This window comes from Lepidochelys kempii, chromosome 3, assembly GCF_965140285.1.
Source record: "Lepidochelys kempii isolate rLepKem1 chromosome 3, rLepKem1.hap1, whole genome shotgun sequence".
Lineage (NCBI taxonomy): Eukaryota > Metazoa > Chordata > Testudines > Cheloniidae > Lepidochelys > Lepidochelys kempii.
The window spans coordinates 135,635,758-135,658,295 of NC_136382.1; the positions used below are offsets into that span (position 1 = coordinate 135,635,758).

Below are 22,538 nucleotides of genomic sequence, written 5' to 3' on the forward strand. Positions count from 1 at the left end.
AAGTCTGTTGACCGGGGGTGGGAGGCTCACTCCAAAGTACCGTGTAGACAGACCCTTACTCTATTCATACCCATTATTACTTATCAGTATTCTTAGACTACACAGTAGCTCCTTGTCCATCATATCATGTTTATATTGTCTCCTGTGCCCTGATGTAAATAATCTAGGTCTCTATAGCTCTGTTAGTGTGGTTAGCTGGCATTTTTCATATGGCCTTTTTCAGTCAAAGGATGTTTTGTTGGTTAGCATATCACATCAAGCAGCTGTTCCCCAATGCCTTCCTTCTGACATGCTGTAGCGGGCTCCTGGGAGCTCCATGATAACATTCTGCCATCCACCTGAAGGGGATTATTTTTCTGCCTCATATAGAGTTTACTCCCTTTCTGGATGCTGCTAACTCATCCTTGCCAAAGATGACTAATCTCTGGTGTTTCTGAAGAGCAATTTTTTTTCTTTTGAGGGATCAAATTGTACAAAATGATGCTTCAAAGGCCAAATTCTGCCCTGATGTTAGCAGGAATTGTACAAATATTTGAGGGTAAAATTTGGGGCACCATGCACACCTTTTTTGGGGCACCATGCACATATACAGTGCTCTATAAATTCTTCTTATTCAGTAATTTTATACCATGCTGTCTCTATATTTTAACAAGCAAGGAAAATTTAGCTTGTCAGCTCTTCATTGCAAGGGCTTTGTCATTTTAAATATGCAGCACCACCGGTTTTCAGATAAGCTATATTTTAAAAAATGAAGATTTGAAGCCATTGTACAAATTTTCCTCGGCTTCAAATTATAATCTTAATTCAAGTGAGTGTGCTACAAAACTAGATCTGAGAAGCAATCTATTTTCTTATGTCCTCTTGCAGCAATTGAGATTGGTTGGGCTGGAATTATTAAAGATCATGTAGGATAGTCTTAAGAGTTTGGGAGTTGTGGCTTTCCTTCAGAGGCCCATAACTTTACTATCTTCAATGCTTGCCAGTCTATATCCGTGGTGTCCTTAGGGACAAAGCTCAATACATTTTTAGTTTTATGATTTGCAGCAGGATTTCTTTTCTCAAACCAGTTCTATAATTTATTGGGCCACGCAGAAGACTAGGACTAAGCCCAGTCTTGCTAACTTTTTTTTTCATACCAGTAGTCCTGTTGACTTCAATGGGACTGGCCGGTGGCCACATGAGTTAAGATTATTCACAGGGTAATGGTTTGCAACTCAGGCCCAACACTGCAAGGAGGGCCCTATTGCATTAGGAGAATGCAATTGCATTCAGAGAATGAACAGCCAAACCTAGAGTCTTAAAGATGTTTAATGAAGGATAAACATACTGAAGGACTCACAGAAACGAGAGTTAGGAGGTTTGCTTTTACAGACATATTATATACAACAGAAGCTTGACAAAAATATGTAAATCCTTGGCTCATCACATCAGGGACTATAATATTTGCTATGTATGCTATCGCCAGAGTCTGTACCATACATCCTTCCCTGCCCTCTGTGCACAGAGGTGGGAGGGCACCTCCCTGTAAGCTGGGTCTTACTCTGACCCCACTTACCTGAAATTGCTCTGTATATAGGATAAGAGAATTGTTCTACTGTCTCCCCTTCTCCAGGGTTACATGTGACAAAAAACCCCAAAAACTGAAATTGCCTAGGATTAAACTCCCCACCCACCCACAGGTAACTGTCACCACTGTTAACTGCCCACAGCAGAGGTAAAGGACATGCATAGCAGGACCACACTACTAGCATGGAGAGAGAGTATCATTTTCTTACCATATAGTAACTTCCAAAACCATCACTACAGGGAGGTTGCAGAATGCAAACAGGAATGTTTCTCAGACTTATGCTTGTACCATCATTGATCCTAAATGTGGCAAGATGATAGAAAAGAGAGGTTACTTACCTTGCATGATAACTGAAGTTCTTAAGAGATGTTTTGTCCCTACGGATGCTCCACTTCAGCATGTGCATGCACTCTTGATAGGGGCTTTTGCCAGCAATGTCCAGGGGTCTGTGCCTGTGCCCTACTCAAGCTCCGTGCGAGTATATATAGAGAATAGTGGGTCCACTGCCACTCCAGTTCCTTCTCAACCCTGAAGTCTAAGAATGACTTTGAAGCAGAGTGGAAGGAGGGTGGGTAATGGAGCATCCAGAGGGACAAAACATCTCAAAGAACTCCAGTTACTGTATGAGATAAGGAACCTATTCTTTGAGAAACTGTTCCTACTGAAACTGAGCTCCACTTCAGGAGATTCCCGAGCAGAACCTCTATTATGGAAGAGTGTGCTGAAGAGGCAGATTCACAACAGGACATAGAACAGTGATACCAAAAGCCATGTCAGCTCTGGAAGCATGCGCAAGAGCACAGTGCTGTGAAAAAAGCATGCACCAATGATCAAGTAGCAGCTTTACAAATATTTGAGAGGGGTACGTACTTCAGTAAGGCTACAGAGGTAGAATGAGCACTGGTGGAATGAGCAATCACTCTAGGAGGGCTTTATAACAGGCTAATATGCATCCTGACATGTTTAACATATAATGACCATACTGGGTCAGACCAAAGGTCCATATAGTCCAGTATCCTGTCTTCCAACAGTGGCCAATGCCAGGTGCCCCAGAGGGAAAGAACTGAACTGGTAATCCATCAAGTGATCCATCCCGTCACCCATTCCCAGCTTCTATTTATTATTATAGTCTTTACAGATCTGGTGCCCTTTCATTTGTTCCATGATAGAGACGAAAAATCGAAGAGAGGCCCTGAAGGACTCAGTCCTGTTGAGGTAAAAAGCAAGTCTTGCATCTAGTGATTGGAGACTAGCCTCCCTCTAAGAGTGTAAAACACCAGTAATTGAACATCTTAATTAATGTGAAACTCTAAAAAGATACCTTAGGTAGGAAACAAGGGTCCAGACATAATATCACCTTTCAGTGATGGATTAGCTAACAGGCCCATGGGGCCCATGCCCCCGGCCAATTAGGGGGCTCCGGAAAGATGGGCACACCATCCCCAGCAGACAGCTACCCCAGGGTGGCAGAAGCATGGAGCCCTGGGAGAAGCACTGGATGGGCGGGGCAGGGGAAGCCACTGCACTCCAACCCCTGCTGCAGCCCTGGGACTGGAGGAGCTCTAGCTGCAGCCTCAGGAGTGTGGCACCGGGCTGTGGTGGTGGGACAGAGCTTCTCTGGTCTTGGAGCCATGTGGGAGGGGTGGGGGGAGAAAGGAGTAAATGGGTTGCGGGGTAGCAGTGTGGGCAGGGGAGGCAGAATGGGGCTGGATTGTGGGTGGAACAGGGGCGAGGAGAAGGGGCAGAATGGTGCGGGGCTGCAGGCAGAAGGAGTGCAGAACACCCCCCCCCCCACTTGCTCTGGCCCAGAGCCCCACAAAACCTGAATCTACCTCTTCCACCTTTCCATGATAAAACACTATGTATGGTGAGTCACCCACAAGGGACCCTAGCTCTCCTACCCTCACAGCCAAGGTGATATCCGTAAAGAACAAAGTCTTGAAAGAGAAACGGAGGGAACAGCTATCCATAGGTTCAAATGGGAGTTTTCTCAGCACATTGAGAACTAAGTTGAGGTTCCATGGAGGACTATGTTCCTTGAGTAAGTAGGAAAAATGTTAAACAGGCCTTTAATGAACCTTGCAGTAGTTGGGTGAGTGAAGACTGAAAACCCTTCAATGGGGTGGCAGGATGAAAAGCTGTAAAGGCACCTAGGTGAACCTAAACTGAGCTCAAAGATAACCCACTGTTTTTCAAATTTAGCAGACTAGAGCATGCTAGAAAAGTGAAACTCAAGGAGGTATAGCTCAGAGGCAGCTCAGAGTCTGAAAAGATTTTCACTTTTTACAGGTAGGTTTTCCTTGTAGTGGATTTTCTACAATTGAACAGTACTGTTTGGAGGTCTGGAGATGAGTCCTTTCCTATGCCAGAGAGGCATCTAGTAGCCATGCACTGAGGTGAAGCAACAAGAGATGGCAGTGAGTCGTGGTCCCTGACTCCCAGGTAAGGAGACCTGCTATCAGAGGAACGTGGAGAGGTGGGTTGCAGGGACAGTCGAAGGAGCTCTGGGAACCATACTTGCCTTGGTCATGGTGATGCTATGAGAATGGCCATTGATCTTTCCTGTTTCAACTTATTCAGGACTTTGAGGAGTAAAGGCACCAGGGGATTCCTGAAGGGATAACTACAGCAGCTCCCAGCCAGTTCTGACTGTCACAGGTGCTGACTTTGTCCTTTCCCAGGCGGCTGCTTGACCCCTGCCCCTCCCCAGGCCTGCCCCTACTCCACCCCTTCCCCCAAGTCCCCACCCTGCCTCTTCCCACCCCCTCCCCCACTCCTCCTTCTCCCCCCACTGCATCTCCCAGAGCCTCCTGCATGCCGCTAACCAGCTGATCCATAGTGGTCGGGAGGGGCGGGGGGGGAGGCACTGATTGACGGGGCACCATTGGGCTGGAGGCACTGGGGAGGAGGGGGAGGACCTGACGGGGGACTGCTGGCAGGTGCTAAGCATTCACCATTTTTCCCCCATGGATGCTCCAGCCCTGGAGCACCCATGGAGTCGGCACGTATGCTGACTGCATCCTCCTCTCAATCAGGACCATCAGCACTTCACGCTGGAGGGCATCACAAACACATCTATTTCCAGAAGACTCAAGATAAGGCAAATCTTCTGTAATACTGCATCGTTGAGCTCTCACTTGTAGTCGTGGCCCAAAAACCTGCTCAGGGAGACTGCTACTATGTTCCGTAACCCCAGGAGATAAACCACTGATCTCTCTGTGTCTTGTGATACACATCATTGCATAGTTTTATGGATTGTGTGCACAAGAACTCAGAGTAGCAGCCGTGTTAGTCTGTATTCGCAAAAAGAAAAGGAGTCCTAGTGGTACCTTAGAGACTAACCAATTTATCTGAGCATAAGCTTTCGTGAGCTACAGCTCACTTCATGCATCCGAATGCATCCAATGAAGTGAGCTGTAGCTCACGAAAGCTTATGCTCAAATAAATTGGTTAGTCTCTAAGGTGCCATTAGTACTCCTTTTCTTTTTGCACAAGAACTGGGATCTTGCTCCTCTCCTTGACAATTTATAAAATACATTGAGGGGTCCCTGATATGTTGGAGAAAGCAAGGCAAACGTAATGGACTGCCCTGAGTTCTAAAATGTTGATAAGGAAAGCGACCTCCTGGGGAGTCCCCTTGCCTTGAGCTGTGAAGTTCAGAAGGTGAGTGCCCCAACCTAGCAGAGAGCCATCTATGGTGATCTTTGGGGGAGGCGGATTTGAGAACAGAACTCCCATACAGACCTTTTAGGGTTTTTTCCACCAATTGAGGGAGTTGAGGACCATCCGGGTATCGATACCTGCTTGGATAGATGGTGCTTTTTGGGTTTGTAGACTGTCCTTAGCCAGGCTTGAAGTTATTCGGAGTGTAATCTTGCCAAAGATGGTATGAACTTACTGGCTACCACATGACCTGGGAGCTGAAGGTTTGTGGGCTCTGTTATATTGTAGAAATAAGGCTGGGTATCATAGCAAACCTGCCTGTGGGTAAGTATGCTCTGGCAATAGTAGAGTCCAGAGTAGCCCCTGTGAAGTTTGTCCATTTTGCGGGTATAAGTGTAGACTTTCGCATTAGGGCGGAGGCCCAAAGAGCCTTGCTGGATGCTGACTGTCACTCAAGAAATGAGCAACCCTTCAGAAGCTAGTTGGCCAGGTAGGAAAAGATGATTATCTCCATTTGACTGATATGGGCTGCAACTGCCAAGACAACCTTGGTAAAGATCCTTGGGGCAGTGGAGAGGCTGAAGGGTAGGACACGGTATTGGTAATGGTCCCTACCACCAACGAAACATATGTGGGAAGAGTGAATGGATATATGAAAATAAGCATCCTGAAGGTCCAGGGAAACAAACCAATCTCCCAATTCCAGAGGGAGAGTTACCATTCCAGCTGCCACAGTTTCCATTCTGAACCATTGTGACAGGAGGATGGGAGGGAGCTGGAGCTGAACTGAATGTAGTAAGCTGGTGAAATCACTTCCAGGATCTACCTGTCTGAGGTGATGAGCTGCCAGGAAGGAGTGGACCCATGGGCACTGCTGACAAAATCTCTAATCAAGAATGCATGGGCACATACACATCCTGAAGTGGAGCACCCATAGGTACAATTATTTGAAGAACAACATTTCTGATAGCTGAGAAATGTTAGATGATTGTTTAGAATTGTGGAAGTTCGAAGATATCAGCATCAGAGTATCCCAATGTTTTCCTTTTTTAATCAACTGTCTCCACTTGGCACCCAATTCCTCTCGTATTTTTAACCAGTACTTTATATAAAGTGGATATGTGGATATGCCTTTGCCAGTGCAACTCAGTGTCAAAAAAAAAAAAAAAAAAAAAAAAATCCTGGGAATTAAATGAGTTGGTTTTATTTTGTGAGGTACTTGGAGGCTTTCCAGTTTGGGTGATCCATAAATAATTAAAATATTTATTAAAATTCAACAACAGTGTTTTCATCTTAGGCAACTACTATATCCAGTACTACAACAAGCAGCCTCCAGGAATTCCAGATTTCACATACCGCCTATCAGATTCCACCACCTCTGTTCTCAGAACACAAGACCTAATATATGACTGAATTAATCTGCCATTTCACAAGTACAAATTCTTATATAATTCACTTAAAATCTCCCTTTTTCCATAAACAATTAAAAATGCAAGAACATGGTTATTTTATTTTATGCTTTCTTATTGTTCAGTACTTCCACGTCTCTGGTTTCTGTTCCACAGAAGTTCTTTTTTCATATTCACATTTCAGCTATTTTCTCCTATTAATTTTATTGAGCTTCCTATTTGTGTGAGTAACATCTGTTCTTTTCCTCTATAATTATGAGTGTTATTTTATTGTAATGTTTTCTATTTATAGCTTTTTTACATTTTAGTTCCTCTGCATTTTTATTTCATCCCCAACCTTATTTTATCCTTGCATGTTTCCTATATGAGAAAACTATGCTGAATTGGTTTTCTACCCTCTTCTCATTTTTGCCGGAGAAAATGGAAAACTAACATTTATTATTAATTTAATAAAATAGGCTTAAAAAAACCCCACCTTTACTAGATAGATTTTTGAAGAATGCATTTAAGACAGTAAAAGTACAACCCAGCCCAAAGAGAGGTAACAGTACATCTGCAAAAAAGATGCTATTATGTCTAAGGGATGCTGTTAGGTTCAGTTAATTAGTGTATGTAAAGCACTTTGAGACCATATACTGTAAAGTGCTATTTAAGGGCCCAGTTCTGCAGATACAGAAATTTTACTCATGTAAGTTCTACAATTGACTGAACAGGACTGTTTATGTGAGGTAAAGCTACTGACACATCTAAGTGTTTTCTGGACTGGATTCCAAGTCACAAATAATAGCCCAGATTGTCGTTTTCTCTCTCCTTCCTTTCTCCATTTGCAAGAAGTGATCCTCCTGGCACAAATCCCAGAGTTATCTTGGTATGTCAGACAGATGGGTTGGACATTACACAGGCCAGGCTGGGGACATAGTGGAAGGAGTGGAAAAGACAGGTGGATCTGGAAAATCACTGGACAAGCCACGGTCCAAGACTGTTCTAGCTTTTCCACAGGATCCCAGTAGCCACCATGGCGAGCATGTTTATACATGCCTGGCAGCAAAAGGGCCAACAGAAGCACACTGCCAGGATCCAGCGCATTGGCATAGGTTCTCTGTGCAGATGACCCTAGACTTTAGGTTTGGCCACTCAAGAGGACATCATCTTGCCCCTTACTGTTGTTTTTTACATTAAATTAAAATTCAAGAGAAATAAAATTGCTACATGTTCACAATTTCCCTTTTGTAAACAAATATGAAGAGATTAGGTTATTTCAGACTAATTCCTTTTTCAACTATATTTTCATTAGCTTGCAATGAGTTGAAGCTAACAAAAGACTATTAGAAGCCCAGAATGCTTCTCAGAAAGGAACATTTTCCAAGTTACCGCTTTGAATTTTCTGTTTTAAGTGCATTATCTTAATCTGTTTGCAAAACGTGGTGTATAGTTCACAACACCATGACAAAAAATAGCTACCAACACAGCAGTTTCACAGGGAAAATTCTTCCTCCATAGACATGAGCTTCTCCTGGAGCCTAGCAGAAAGAAAGGCACTTTTCTGTGTCTCCACTGGACAAGCTAGGAGAGGCAGTGCTAAGCACACTGAACTAAAGGAGCTGCATGCAATCGGTCCACCTTAGCAAATAACCAGACTCAAAAGGAGAAAATTTATGTGCAATACTTGAGGCTTTTTAGATGGTTACTACAAAACAGCCACTAGTCGAGAACGATGCAGCCTCCTAACCTGCACCGATCTCTGGACAAAATAACAGGACTGCATGTTAAAATACAAGTTACCTAGCCAATAAAATTCACTGACCATCAAACAAACTCATTTCCTATTGAGAAAAGCAAGTAATTGGAAGTGTACACTAGGCGCCAGGCCGGGACTTACGTGTTTATATGTAACATTTACAGACATAGGTAAAGAACTATGTGTGATAGGGGGGTGACTAGTCAATTCTCTGTCTCTCACGTTTTCCAGCTCCCTATAAATAGGCAAAGGATCAGCCTCCCACCTCCAATGAAGCACCCGGTAAAACGGGCGCCGCTAGCATACCAATGTCCGCTCGGCAACGCTTCCAGGAGGCCAGCGGCGCTGACGTACCTTCCAAACACGTCGATGTTTCTGCGGGCGATCAGGCTTCTTCCAGCCCTTTCGCCTTCCTTAGTGCAACGACACCAGGCGCTCGCCCCTGCGCGGCCGGCATTTTCCACACGCCCCCTGCCCAGAGCGGCCAGCCCAGCCCAGCCCCGCGCAGACCCGCCGGCGGCGACTCAGAGCCGCTCGCCGCGGTAGGACCCGCCGGGGCCATGGACCGTCACCTCACTCAGCCTCCGTCTGCTGCCTCCGGGAACGCTCCCAGCAACCCCGGCCCCGGGCACTGAGCATCGCCGGGCCCGGGCGGCTCCCCCCACCCACGGCCAAGCGGCTCGGCAGGCTCTCCCGCGCCGACCGCGCAGCACCCGCCTGCCCACTCTCGGGCAGCGGCAGCCACCCACCTGCCGGCGCCGCGGCGGCTCGGAGACTGCAGCGGGCTCACGCCCTCGCCCGGGACCCCGCAGCAGCAGCCGCAGCCGGGCTCGGGGAGCGGCACATGGCGGGGCTGGCTCCGCTCGCCAGCCCGGGGACCCGCGCGCCCCGCTCAGCTACTCCGGGAGGAGGAAGGGGCGGCGGCGGCGGCGGCGGCTCAGCCCGCCCCCCGCAACAGCCCCGACTGGCAAGAGGCGTCGCGTCGCGCGCGCGCGCGCGCTTCAAGTCCCTCAGGTGCATCAGAGCGGGCGCGGCGCGAGTCACAGCCCAACTGCCTCGGGACCAGTGCGTGCGGCCCACGCGCCCCCCCCCCCCGGGAAAGTCCATTGTATTGGGGGGAGGCGGGGGAGGGCAGGGGTTGACGTGAGAGAAAGTGAGGCGGCGGCGGGGGGGGGGGGGGGGGTTGGGAGAAGAGCCACTGCTGGCTCAGCCCACTGCGACCCCTCCCATCGAGGGAGCTGTTGGGTCCCCACTGCTCAGGCGACTCAAGGTGGGCCGGACGCCCTGTTCCCTTCCCATGCGGGGTGGGGGGTGTACGGATTGCCCAAGCAGCCACTGTTACTTCCTGTGTTTGATGGATGGATCTATACCTATAAGCAATTACGTAAAAATCAGGCCCGCCGACTGCAATTCCAGGCCCCCTAGAAAGGGATGGCGGAGGTTTGATTTGTGCAGGACGGGCTGGAGGCGGGCCCCCCTACACTGCCGCGGGCCCAGCGTTGCCACAGGGGCACGGAGCTGGACCACGTGCAGGGGCTGGGGCAACCTTGCACAGGATGCAGGCACTGTCCGCCTGACACTGGGGCGGTGCTCGCCTGCGCTGGCTGGTGTCCAGCAAGCCGCCAGCTGCGCTGATGGGCATGCTCTTCCAGCAGGGCCAGGGCTCCCACATGCCTGCCTGGCTGCCTTCGCTACCACCTGTACCACCCCATGCGCACCTAGGGGCCCTATGGCCCGCCCGGGCGATTGCCTCCTTTGTGCCTCCCCCCCGTGGCAGGCCTGCTAAAAATAGGACCTCTTCATTCTGGGTGACCAAGCTAAAAAGTGGGCTTTAGTTGCCTTAGTCTTAAAGAGCCAACATAACAAGCTGGTATCTATTCTGGCTCATGCACTAAAAATAAACTAATTTTCAATTCATGGCCAAATTCTGCCTAAGGTAGTGCCCCTGCTACAGTACAGCAGAAAATGGAGTTGGACAGAGGTCAGTGAAATTTTGGAAGTAAGAAGGGAAAGAAAGGGACTTTTTTTCAGCTATTGCCATTTAAAATATAAGTAATGTTGAAGGGAAAGGTTTCAGAGTAACAGCCGTGTTAGTCTGTATTAGCAAAAAGAAGAGTAGTACTTGGGGCACCTTAGAGACTAACCAATTTATTAGAGCATAAGCTTATGCTCTAATAAATTGGTTAGTCTCTAAGGTGCCACAAGTACTCCTTTTCTTTTTGTTGAAGGGAAAGGAAGAGAATGGGGTAGAGAGAACTAACGAAGGAAATGTTCTTCCCTCTAAGTCATGTGACCTCTAGCTATAAGCATTCACTTCTTCCTAGCTCCCCTTCTTCCCGCCTTTGTAATGTATTGATCCTTTTCAGAGTGCTTCATAAAGACATTCTTAGAGCACCACTGAAATACAGCCCCCTCTATCGTGTGGAAAGTGACCACAAAATTGCATTTACCCTATGGTACAGTAATAGGGGAGGAGAAATTTAGGCCATTACACTAATGGCAAACATTACAAAAATGCTGTGGAATATCTTATTAGCACATGGAACAGACAGGGTAATCTTTAAAAAAAAAAAAAATAGCATATGCTATTAGGAAGTCTTGGTTCCAGGAACTGTGAGGCTGTACTTTCAACCAAACCCAACCATCTTGACTATATATTTTCCCAAAGGTTGTAAGTAAATTTTAGTTTAACACACACTGCAACATTTTTCAGTTCCCATAGTAAACACTTCAGTTTGTTTGATTTCCAGTGCTTTTACAATTATTTACAATTCTCTCCTGGCCTCGTCCTAGTAGCTTCATCCTCACCCAGGAAATTCAGCAGTAATGCATAATTCAGATGCGCCTTCCTAAGTAGCTTTTGTGATGTAAACACTCAACCCCTTGTAACTGGATTGAGATTACTAGTTACACACAGCATGGGTGATTTGAAAAACAGCCACTGATCACTCACCTGGGTTTGAACCAATGACTCAAAAGTTACTGGTTGCTGAAGCACATATCCAGCCCCAATATAAACATTATATTTTACCAGTTCCCCCATCACGGCTTGTCTCTTCTTCCCCTGCTGCTCCTGCCTTGAGGGTCACCATCTAAAGGGGGTCGGTACCCACCTCCCTTGAGCACCCCCTGTGGTTGGGTATGTCCATGGTCTTTAAACCAGTCTATCCCTGGTATGGGGCTGTGTCCCCAGAGCTTCCTCCCTGGAGACACTACCTTCCTGCAGCCCTCCCCAGGCTCAGTCCCTGCAGCCAGCCAGGAGCTACTTCATTACTCCCCCAGTCCCTGCTAGCAAACGGTCTTTGGCTCAGTCCTAGCAGCCAGCCAGGAGCCTATTGCTCCCCCAGTCCCTGCCCCCACTTAGCTGTCAATTATGCTGCAGTTCCCTCAAAGGAGACCTGGTAATGTGAGAACCAAGAAGAACTGAATTAAAGTAGGTTGAAAAACAGTGGAGTATATAGAAAAGTATTTTCATGTTGCAGATTGTCTACACAGCAGTGTTCATACACGGTCATAACTATACAGAAAAATATATCTCCCTTGGGGAGTTTACAATCTAAATTAGACAAAACAGCAAGTGATCAGATTAGTAGCAACTGGAGGGAAAGTAGTTACAAAACAGATAATGGACCAAATTCTGCCCTCATTCACATCCAGGTAACCCTATTGCTTTTAGTGTGGGATTGCCTACATATAAGAGGGGTCCTGTTGTGAATGCAATCTGGTCATTTTACTTTTTAAAGAGAGTAGGTTAAGGTACAGGAACAGCTGCAAATGGCACTAGAGAAGTGAACAATGGAATGCAAACTGAAAAATGAATTGATAGACCAAACACAAAAAACTGCTGTAGGTATTGCATAAACAGCCTTTTATCTGTATTTGTATCAAATTAATGATTTATTACCCAACACCACAGGTGGCAGTGTATACAAAGACAGTGCAACATGTGATTATTTACAGGAATTTTCAGCCTGACATGCACATATACTATCATGAGGTGTTTTAATATTTCCAAAACATGTTATCAAGCTGAATAAATATTCCCTGCCCCCAAAAGTTCGTGTTTTACATAAAAATATAATATTGCACTTTTTACAAGAACAGCTATTTTGCATATCTGAGATTTATAACAAATGGAATGCTGCTTTTTAAAAAATAAGACTCCATGAGCAACATCCCATATTTAAATTGGGGAGCAAGTAAAAGCCTCCAAAACAAAAGAGTTTTAAATGAAGCATATCACTTCAACATGAACCAAAAAGCTTCTCAGTTTGTATTTGGAGTATGAAAAACATGATTAAAGCCAGCTTGTAAAATGTACCTGCAATATATGCATTTGAAAAAGTTAAATTCTTACAGTATGCAGCCATTTGCTTATTCTTCACTGGTCCAAAAAATCTATTTTCAGAATATGAACTCTGGGAAGATCCTTGTACTTAATGTATAAAGTTTTCTGAAAATCTAGAAGTTAAAAGATGTACACTTGGAATTTTCAGAATGCACAGATTGTGTGTATATTATGATTTGCAGGTATCTATACATATTTTGTCTTTATCACCAGATGACAAATTATAGATCTTACAGTACAGTGTTTTGCAGAAGGATAAATATATGCAATGAGTAAAAATATAGGCATTAAAATCTATATGGTAGAAGTGGAATGTGTAAGTGATTTAAAGGAAAAAATAGGTTTTAACTACTTAATAGGTTTCTGTTGCATTTTTGGGTTGTAACTTTTTTTCCCTAGTGGAGGAATATGTAATTATGCTCAGCTGATATTGGCTTTCCGAATATTTAAGTTATTGAGCGTGTCAGTCCTGTGTGGGGGATGCCATAAAAAAATTCACCTTCAAATTCAATTGATAGGTTGTGAAGTATTAACTCCTGACTTGAATGCATGTTCCTTTTTCAAAGATTAGCACCTAGGAATAAATATCATATTTGCACTCTATGTCTGTGTAAACTTTTCTGAACTGACATATAAGGTGAACACTGATTAGACAAGCAGTTATGGTCTCATTCAAACATTTTACATGTATTTAACTCTCACATGGCACTAAATGGGAGCAGATGATATCAGCGCTGTTTTCTTTGTATTTTTGAACTGAGATGTATGCTAAATATATTCTGCCACTTAGATTCATAATAAGTAACTAGTGTTACGCATTTGTGCAATTTACAATTAGATAAAAAACCTTGTTTAACTATTGTTTCATGATGCCATGAGGTGTCTGGTTGTTACTAAAACACAGACACATTGGTTTCCGTCAGTTTCAAGACTGTCTTCTCAGCTCTAGTAGGACAATAATTAGCAAAAACTATGGAATATTGGGAATAACGGAAGTTCAATTTTTAGCATTATGACACACGATAAAATGGTTGGTGCACAAAGCAGTGACCTACTGAGTTACTTGCTTCTCAAAAAAAAGCAGTTTTGAATCCTCCATTTTTAAATTTTTGGGGTACTAACGCTAGAGCCAATTGGACTGTACTGACTGATCAGATACACACATTGACAATCTTCTTATAAATATTTAAGAAATTTTAATGCTTTTGGTACTTTACAACACAAAGAATGAAAGGGAAAAAGTCACCACTAGTGAGTCAAGATTTGGAATACTTGTGTTCAAGAAATTATTTTTAAAAATATTACATTTTACACTGCAGCATTTCAGCTTGTTGGTTAGAGCATTTGTGCACCACGTTGGTTGTATCCAGAACTTCCCTGTAACCTTGATATGGTTTAAAATTTGGGGCATGCATACACACATTTTACAGTAGCTTCAGATTGATGTATGCTTTCATCAACTCACTTGTTTTAAAGTTCAATACATTTCAAAATCCAATTAAACAACAGAGGTTCTATGATCTACGCTGGATTTAAAGTGCTTCAGCGATATGGTGATTTAGCAGCATGAAGAGTCGTCAGCCAGCTGCATAGCTGCTAAGGAATGAGTAGAACATGGGTAGTTTCAAGCGCTGCTGGTCTTTGCGACACCAAGCTATAACAGTTCCTTCACTATTTGCGGTGTACAAGTGATGACCGTCACAGGAAAATGTAAGGCTGAAAACAACAAAAATCTAATTTTATATCATATTTAGCAAACTATACCATTTAACTGAAAATACCAGAGGAGATGCTTTAAAAAAGACAAGTACAGCATAACTGCAGCCAACACAAAAATCAGTAGCTTGCCTTCAGTGAGGCAAGTTCCTATGAATGCATAATTCTAGTGCTATGTGCGCACACAGGTGGGCGTGGGCAATACTTATCTGTTCAAACTGTAATTCAAGGTGTCAGTTACAAACTTTACTGCCATAAATTTAACTTAATACCCAGTCAATTTGTTTTTCTCTTTGTCACTACAAGTACAATCTGCTGTGCTGCTCCTGCTGTCATTTCCTGGGTAGAACTGTCTCTGTCTGGCAGAATGTGTTCACAGTACAGGGTCCATGTCCCTGGAACCTGCTCTCAGATGGATGGCCAGAACCAGAATCTGGCAAATTTCATGGGATACTTTTTTTTGTTTGTTTTTAAAGGCAGGCATTTCCTGATTTTATCACCACAGTAAGTAAATCCACCAATTCTTGCTAATTGTTTTATTTCAAGAGACTTAAAAAAACAGAAACTTGTACAAAAGTCCTTGTTTCTAATTACTGTGAGGTGCTGCTGAGGTGATGGTTGGTACACATTAAATGAAATATGATTAAGTTAACTTGATGCTGAGATCACAGGTTAAACCTGCGACCCCATTACAAATGTGAAGAGAATTATGTTTCTGTGCAAAGCTGTCAGATGGGAGTTCAACTCTAGCCATTCACACACACATTCGGAATCCCTAATTACACATTTGTACTGTAGGACCCAAGTGTTTAGTTTGCTGTACTTACTGCAATTTAAAGAATTCAATGTAGGTAGAAACACCTCTTGTGCTCTATTAGGCCATGTCTACACTATCCACCAGATTAGTGAGTAGTGATCGATCTAGTGGGGATCAATTTATCGTGTCTAGTTGAGACGCGATAAATTGATCCCCGATCGCTCTGCCGTTGACTCTGGAAATCCACCACAGCGAGAGGCGGAAGCGGAGTGGACAGGGGAGCGGTGGCCGTCGATCCCGAACCACGAGGATGCGAAGTAAGTGATTCTAAGTCTATCTAAGATACGCAACTTCAGCTACCAGAATAACGTAGCTGAAGTCGATGTATCTTAGATCGACGACACCCCCCGCCCCCAGTGTAGACCAGGCCTATGTATCCTAACACAACTAATGTTAGAATAGTCATTTTTCTCTCTATTTAAAAAGGAATTTTTCTGGATTAACCAAACAGTTTCTATATAAATATAATTGATACCGTGTAATTTAAAAAAAGAATTTCTGCTGCTTAGAAGAGCAAGTCAGTATTTCAGAAACCACTATTACCAGGAGGATGTGGTAACAATGGTAAGTGTTGGCTTTAACAGTGATCATTGTAATATGTTTAAAAATGTTGCTTCAGTAATGGGCACAAATATAAATTCTTGTAATAAAATTTGTTACTATTGAATAATTATGAAACTTAGGGCATGATCCTGCAAGTCTTCATGCAAGGAAATTCCCACTGAGGGCATGCTTTAGTGGGAGTTTGGGCCCCAATTCTGCAAACCCTTTAGCATGAGTGTAGCTCTTACATAAGTGACCAATGAGACTGTGTGCGCGCAAAATTAACACAGGTGCTTAACTGTTTGCAGGATCTGGGCTTTTTTGTGCCAGCCAGGGGGAAGGGTGAGGGGGAAAATGCACAGCAACAAAATAAAGCCATACAAGTCATTTACTACTGAAGCTCATATTATAACCATTTCAAATCTGGAGTTAATATGTAAATCCTGGGGGAAAATATAAACTTTGTTTTAAAAGACAAAAGAGCAAGCATTGTTCAGTCCACAAGGGAATCCTTCAAGTTTCGGTCTGTGTTTATCTCATCATGGTAGCAGCTGGGAATAGTTATTACTGTCATGTTACAATGTATTTGTGCTCATTTTACTTTCATGGGGAACTAGTAGGATTGTGTGCCTGTTTTCAGATAGTTTTGTTCATCCACTTCCCCCCTTTGTCAGTGTCTTCAAAAGTCCAGATTTATTTTTAAAGGGAACTTGAATTCTTTTTATGCAGCAAAATTTTTTTACCTTACAATAGGTTTATTTGATTTAGGAAATGTAATTTCCCGCACAGGTTTCAAGTCCCAAGTACTCCACAGCCTGAAAAAGAAAAAGTAATTATTTTCTCCATATTCTACTTAAACATAAGTTTAATTTTAGAAACTGCAAACAGTTGAACAACTAGTTCAACTTTTTGTAAAGCAGAACATTAGCATGATTTTAAAACTGCATACAGTCTCAAAACAAAAACAAACATTGATTTTATGTTTTTATAAGTGTTTATCAGCAAAGTACTTTAAGAACTTGAGGAGGAGAGTGTATGCTCTTACCTTACAACCCCATTTTCTAACCCCCCTGCAATAACATTGATGGACACTCCTTCTGGCTGGTTAGAGAAAGCAACAGAGCATATGATTTCCCTGCAGTGCACATGTCCTACAAGATCACCATTTACCGTCCAAAGTCTCAGATCACTGCCCCCTCCAACTGTAATACAAAGTAAAACACGAACATTACAAGATTATTTAGACTATTTGAATAGCCTATGTCATTTAGCTTTAAAGGCCACATCAGCAAGAGATCAGTTTAGTAAAGATGAAAACTGACTCAGATCAGAAAACTGTACAAATACTGTACCACAGTTATTTTCTCTTTTTACCATATTGTTTGTATAGGCAAACCCCCACAAAATTAATATGATATAAACCATAGCACTTTAGCAGTAAGGAAGCTATATAACATTCTACTCACCAATAAGACTTTTTGAAAACACTAGTTTTCACGTTAGCAGGTCAAAGTAAACATTGTAATCTCTCTCTCAAGGTTTACCTCAATCTGCTAATGTGTTCGTTCACATTACAACTGCCTTGTCTTTACTAGGATTTTACCTCTTGTTAATTGCCCTATGTTAGCTAACACAAGGTAAGAACACACCATTTTTTCCTAGCGAAGACAAGGCCTGAGAATGGTAAAGATAAAGGAGACAAATATCTCAGGCTATGTCTACACTGCACACCTTACAACGGTGCATCTGTCCCACTATAGCCACACCATTGTAAGGCATGCAGTGTAACCACTCTTTATCACCGGGAGAGAGGTCTCCCGTAGACAAAATAAAACCACCCCCAACGAGGGGTAGTAGCTTCGTCGATGGGAGAGCGGCTCCCGCCAACAAAGTGCTGTCCACACCAGTGCTTTTTGTTGTTAAAACTTGTGTCATTTGGGAGGGGTGGTTTTTTTCACACCCCTGAGCGACAAAAGTATTAACAACTAATGTGCCGTGTAGACAAAGCCTCAGATTCGGTCTTGGACCTGGCCTTGGCCCTGGAATGCTAAGATCATGTATTCTGTTTCTCTAATTGCGAGAGGTCCTAACCTTCAATCATCCTTTAATATAATAATCTGCTTGTGCTATCTTGCAAGACTTATTTACAGCACTGATTTTGATCCACCTCACTCTTCATGGGAATACAGGAAGAAAGGAAGAATGAAAGCAGCTTCCTGAAGAGACCTTAGAAGCCTCTCCTTCGTAGTACGAGTTCAGCATTGAGAACCAAGACATTGTATGTATAAATGTTGGGACAACAAACTGCTTGTTGCCATATGGATTATAAAATTAATCTATTTATCTTGCCTACCTCCCTTGATGGGGGAGAAAATTAGATGCAGACAAAAAAAAGAAAAAAGAGAGAGGCCTTGTCCAAATGACAGCCTCAAATTAACATTAACTACACTACAAGACAGAAAAAGTAATAAAAAGGTAATGAGTGCTGTTCAGTGTGCCTCCTCTTACAGAAACAAATATAGTGCTGTAGTGTGTGTATGCAGTAAGCATCAAATCATCATGCACCTTAAGCTACTTCTAACTGCCCATGTGAAAATTTGACTTACTATCCAAATACATGATTGGGATGTGTGAGGAGGAAGAACAATTAAGAAAAAGTGGTTTTGTGCCATTTGGCTGCAGAGTCAGGGACTTTCTGGGAAAAACTCATTGCAGGGTTCCAAACTCTCTAGGGTTCTGCATTAACAACAAATACCTACACTTTCTTCTGGAGGGTTTTTCCTTAAAACCACCAAACAAAAAACCAGACTACTCTACAGAATTTTTCTGGTTCCAATCACAGCAAGATCACATTGCTTTTCCCGTTTGCTTTGAGTCACTAGGTAATAAACTCTTTGTTAATATAGTGCATATATCAAGGAACATCTGAACACTCCAAAAAGACTGTAGTTTTAGAAAATGTAATTTTGCTTTGTATAAGTAAAACTCCTTTGGAGGATACAGTATCTTGGAAAACAAATCACTACTATCATGAAAGTAATGCACTTAATAGAATTTGAATCTCTCAGGACTCAAAAGTTTCAAATCTTAAAAAAAAAATCAAAATATTACACATACAGTTCTGTCAATCACTTACACTAGCATATTTGTAACTACAAAAAAGATATACATATCATACTGTATATAGAAATAAGTTATTGAGTTGATCAGTTGGCTGCTCAAATGATTCAAGTCACATGACAAACCATTGCACTGGGAAAGTTGGTTGATCTTTAAATCTGGTCTATAAATGTGGATAGGTTATTCATTCATGATACCATACATACCTGAATCACAAACTGTTGCAATATCACCTGTCATTTCACTAGCAGAGACTGCTGTCACAGGACTCTTGTGTCCAGCAAGACTTTGGACATAGCACAGCCTACAAAGAATAACAGATCTCTAAATAATCTGCAGTTTTCTTTCAGAAAACCAAAACTGAATTTTGGTTTCACATAAGATTAAAATAGTTGGAAAGTAATAGTGTAAAATAATCATTTCAGATTAAGATTCTTAACAGTTAGAAAGTAAGCCTTTTTAGGCTAACCGAGGAAATTATATTTGTACCTGTTCAAATCCCAGATGATGCAGGTTCCATCCTTGCTTACACTTATCATTATACTATATGGTTTGCAGACAAATAAGCTGGTTATCTCTGCTGTGTGACCATATAGATGTACTTGAGATTCCATTTCTATCTCAGAATGCTGAAAAATAATATATTAAAATGAGACCTGAATTAAACACAACGTATTTATTGTTTTGGAAGTGTGGCTTCCATTGTTTTCAATTGGATCAATATGTATAGATCTTAAGGAATGAACTGGCACTCCATGATTAAATGCTTCATATCTTCAGTTCAGATGCTATTTGTAGGACTTTTAAAGAAGCAAACACATTGCTTACATGAGTATTTGGAGTAAGACATTAGATGTGAAAGGCCCTATATTCTCCTACTTCTCTCACACACAAGGTTTGAGAAAAAGTTGTGTGTGGCTGGTTGTTTTCCAAACATGTTATGTCAGTAGCTCAAATACAGATGGCCGCTAGATCTCCATATTTCAGTTTGACTGGCTGGAGAGGAAATATTGGGGGTTGAGGGCCAGAAACATTTTGGAATTAGGAAAAACTAGTTCAGCAAGTGACAGTCAATGGCAATGACCAGCACTTTAAAAAAAAACTTGGAAAAAAACCCAAGTTACTGGGAACATATTGAGCCAGTGCCAAGTCCTTAGATGGGGCTTACCTAAGTGTGAAATTTGAAGCTCTGCTCTAATATAGAAATTGTCAAAAATTAAATGCCAAAGAGAAGATGAAACTGCTAAGCAGAAGTGCTAGTTCTTGTGTTTTAAGAATTGCAATTCTTCAGACTTTTTTTGAAAAACAGCCTATAAATTAGAAGAGTTGATCAGAATTATAATTGTCCAATTAAGAGAAGTCCAGCGTACAAGGAGATTGGAATAATGTTTATACAAGAAAGGTAAATGTGTCTCTGCTACAATGAATTTTCCCATAGCTCCTCTTTACTACCTCAGAGCACAGTAATGAACAATTTAGAAATCTGGAAGAGAAAATAGGGCATACAATAGCTCTACTAAAAGATGAAAAGAGTCATCAGAGAAAAGGAGAAGGAACTGGTAATAGATTTCACTCACAATATGCTAGCTATCATTATCATTTCTATCACTATCTGAGCAACAAATAGCAACATCCATTTCTGTACTAGTTATATTGATTACCAGTCAGGACAAGATTGACCTTCAATAATCATAACATTTAGCGATTAGTTTCATTTAACCGATCACAAGAAAACGATAAACATATCTTCCTACTGTGTAGTATAATACTTGCTGATAAGAATATCCAGTTTCTACATCCCCTCGGAGTAATGTAGTATCTACTATTCATAGAAGTATGGTCTGCCATTATTTTAGAATTTTAAGAACAGAACTAAAACAAGGTTTTTAATGGTCAAAGTGTCAAGCCAAGATTAATTTTTCTGCTAAACTATTTTGTTTCCTCATCTTTCCACTTCCCCCATCTAATCTGTCTGTTTTGTCCACCTTTTGCTGACACCTACATCTCTGGGACAGGGATTCTCTATTATTTGTCTCTACGGCCCCTAGCTCAATGTGGCCTGATCCTGGATTGGAGTTTCTAGGCACTATCATAATACAAAGTACAAAATGATAGTAATGGGAAAGGATGGAACTCTAGGATCAAATAATTTATTTGTGCTAATAAGTAATGCAACTATGACTTTTCATGCCATCCTCTCTGCCTGAAACATGTGTGTAAGTACTGTGTGCCATGGAAGCTCTCGCCGCCTCCTTCAAATCTCTTAAGACTCATTTCTTCCATTTATCCTTCCAATGCTGATGTCCACTTCACTACACTAATATAAACACTCAACTCACAAAATATTTTTAAAGTGGCATAGATATAAAAATAAATTGATTTAAAGCTGGTCATATATTTAAAATGCCCCCTCTCTGTGTTAGGCTGGATGGCTGTGGTTAAGGCACTGGAGTGAGGGATCATACAAATAATTACCACACCGTTTCATCTATTCTCTCAAAAGGATATACAATAAGTTAAAATGCTTCCCTCTCTGTTAGCAAGAAAGCCCCAGATAGATTAGGAACAACTAAAGGGTGGAGCAACCCACTTGCCCAACATCCAGAACCTCTTGGCTGAGGCCTTCTAAGGGTAGTGATTTGAGTGACTTCTCATAACAGTACTTCAGTGTGTTTTGGATTACAGATATTGACAATGCCTGGGAGAAGTAACAGACAAGAGCAGTTTGTCTGAACATTTTCAAACACAGAGATATAGGTCACTAGAGAGCCCTGCTTTCAGAGTTCCAGACTCTTATGTCTGTCCATTAGCATCATACCTGTCTCCTTGCTTTAATGATTTACACATGATGATTTTCCCTGATTGACACTTCCTGTACTGCATCTATAATAGACTGTTCCAAAGCACTCAGCTGGGGGGCTGAATACAGAACAGATGCTAGTAAACGAGTTGGCATTCCCTATAGCCCTGTCTCAAGCAACTGACTAAACAACAGATGCTACAAAATTGGCAGCAAGGTCATGCTGCCTGAGGTATACAGAAGTGTCAGTGCTGAGGGATTCAGCAAACATGATCTCACAGAGGACACCTGAGGAGCAAAGCAAACTCCTCCTATTCGCAGTTCTAAAGTTCCTTATAGCTGTCAAATACAAATTGCTAGTTTCTTCATTAGCATTTTTAAAACACAAGTATTCTGTACAAAAAGTTTATTTCCTACGTTAGTTACCAAAAATATAACTGATATTGCTTGGGGCTTTAAAAATTAATTGCTCACAGTGGGTGGGCTTTCCTAATGTGTGTGGGGCTTGAGCCATGAATTTCTGCAAAGTTTTAACCTTGATGCAGTGGAATCCTTCTCAATCTGCAGAGAGCACTTAAGCCTCTGTTGCTGCTCCTAGATTTATCAAGCAAAAGCAACATAAAACAATACTGTGGTCAGTTTAAGTGCTGCTATTCAGAACCCTGTGACATAAGATGAATGGTCAAGAATTGTGTCAGCGATTTGCTGCTTCTTGGGAAAAAATTATGAACTACTGAAGAGGATGATGCTGGAGCTATTCACAGAAAAGACGACTTAAAACAGAAGGCAAAATCCTGGCTCCATTACAGTTCTATTC

The 22,538-nt window shown here is 42.4% G+C and overlaps 2 protein-coding genes across 9 annotated transcripts in view; both read right to left on the reverse strand.

Annotated features, from left to right (window-relative positions):
- Nucleotides 1-9,329, reverse strand: part of GNG4 (G protein subunit gamma 4) — a 41,171-nt gene extending 31,842 nt beyond the window's left edge. The window contains exon 1 of one of the 3 annotated variants that reach the window (XM_073338153.2): nucleotides 9,127-9,329. The gene's annotated coding sequence lies outside the window, so the exon portion shown is untranslated. Of the gene's footprint in view, nucleotides 1-8,683; nucleotides 8,896-9,126 lie in introns of those variants that run through there. The other 2 variants (XM_073338155.2, XM_073338154.2) reach the window with 2 other exon arrangements.
- Nucleotides 9,330-11,861: 2,532 nt separating this feature from the next.
- The window catches only part of LYST (lysosomal trafficking regulator), a 173,521-nt gene continuing 162,844 nt past the window's right edge, over nucleotides 11,862-22,538 (reverse strand). For 3 of the 6 annotated variants that reach the window (XM_073338158.2, XM_073338159.2, XM_073338161.2), the window contains 5 exons: nucleotides 19,411-19,550; nucleotides 19,128-19,225; nucleotides 16,847-17,003; nucleotides 16,545-16,616; nucleotides 11,862-14,441 (listed from right to left, as the gene is read on the reverse strand). In XM_073338158.2, coding sequence (XP_073194259.2) covers nucleotides 14,303-14,441; nucleotides 16,545-16,616; nucleotides 16,847-17,003; nucleotides 19,128-19,225; nucleotides 19,411-19,550 — 606 coding nt within the window. In that variant the 3' untranslated portion in view covers nucleotides 11,862-14,302. Of the gene's footprint in view, nucleotides 14,442-16,544; nucleotides 16,617-16,846; nucleotides 17,004-19,127; nucleotides 19,226-19,410; nucleotides 19,551-22,538 lie in introns of those variants that run through there. The other 3 variants (XM_073338156.2, XM_073338157.2, XM_073338164.2) reach the window with 2 other exon arrangements.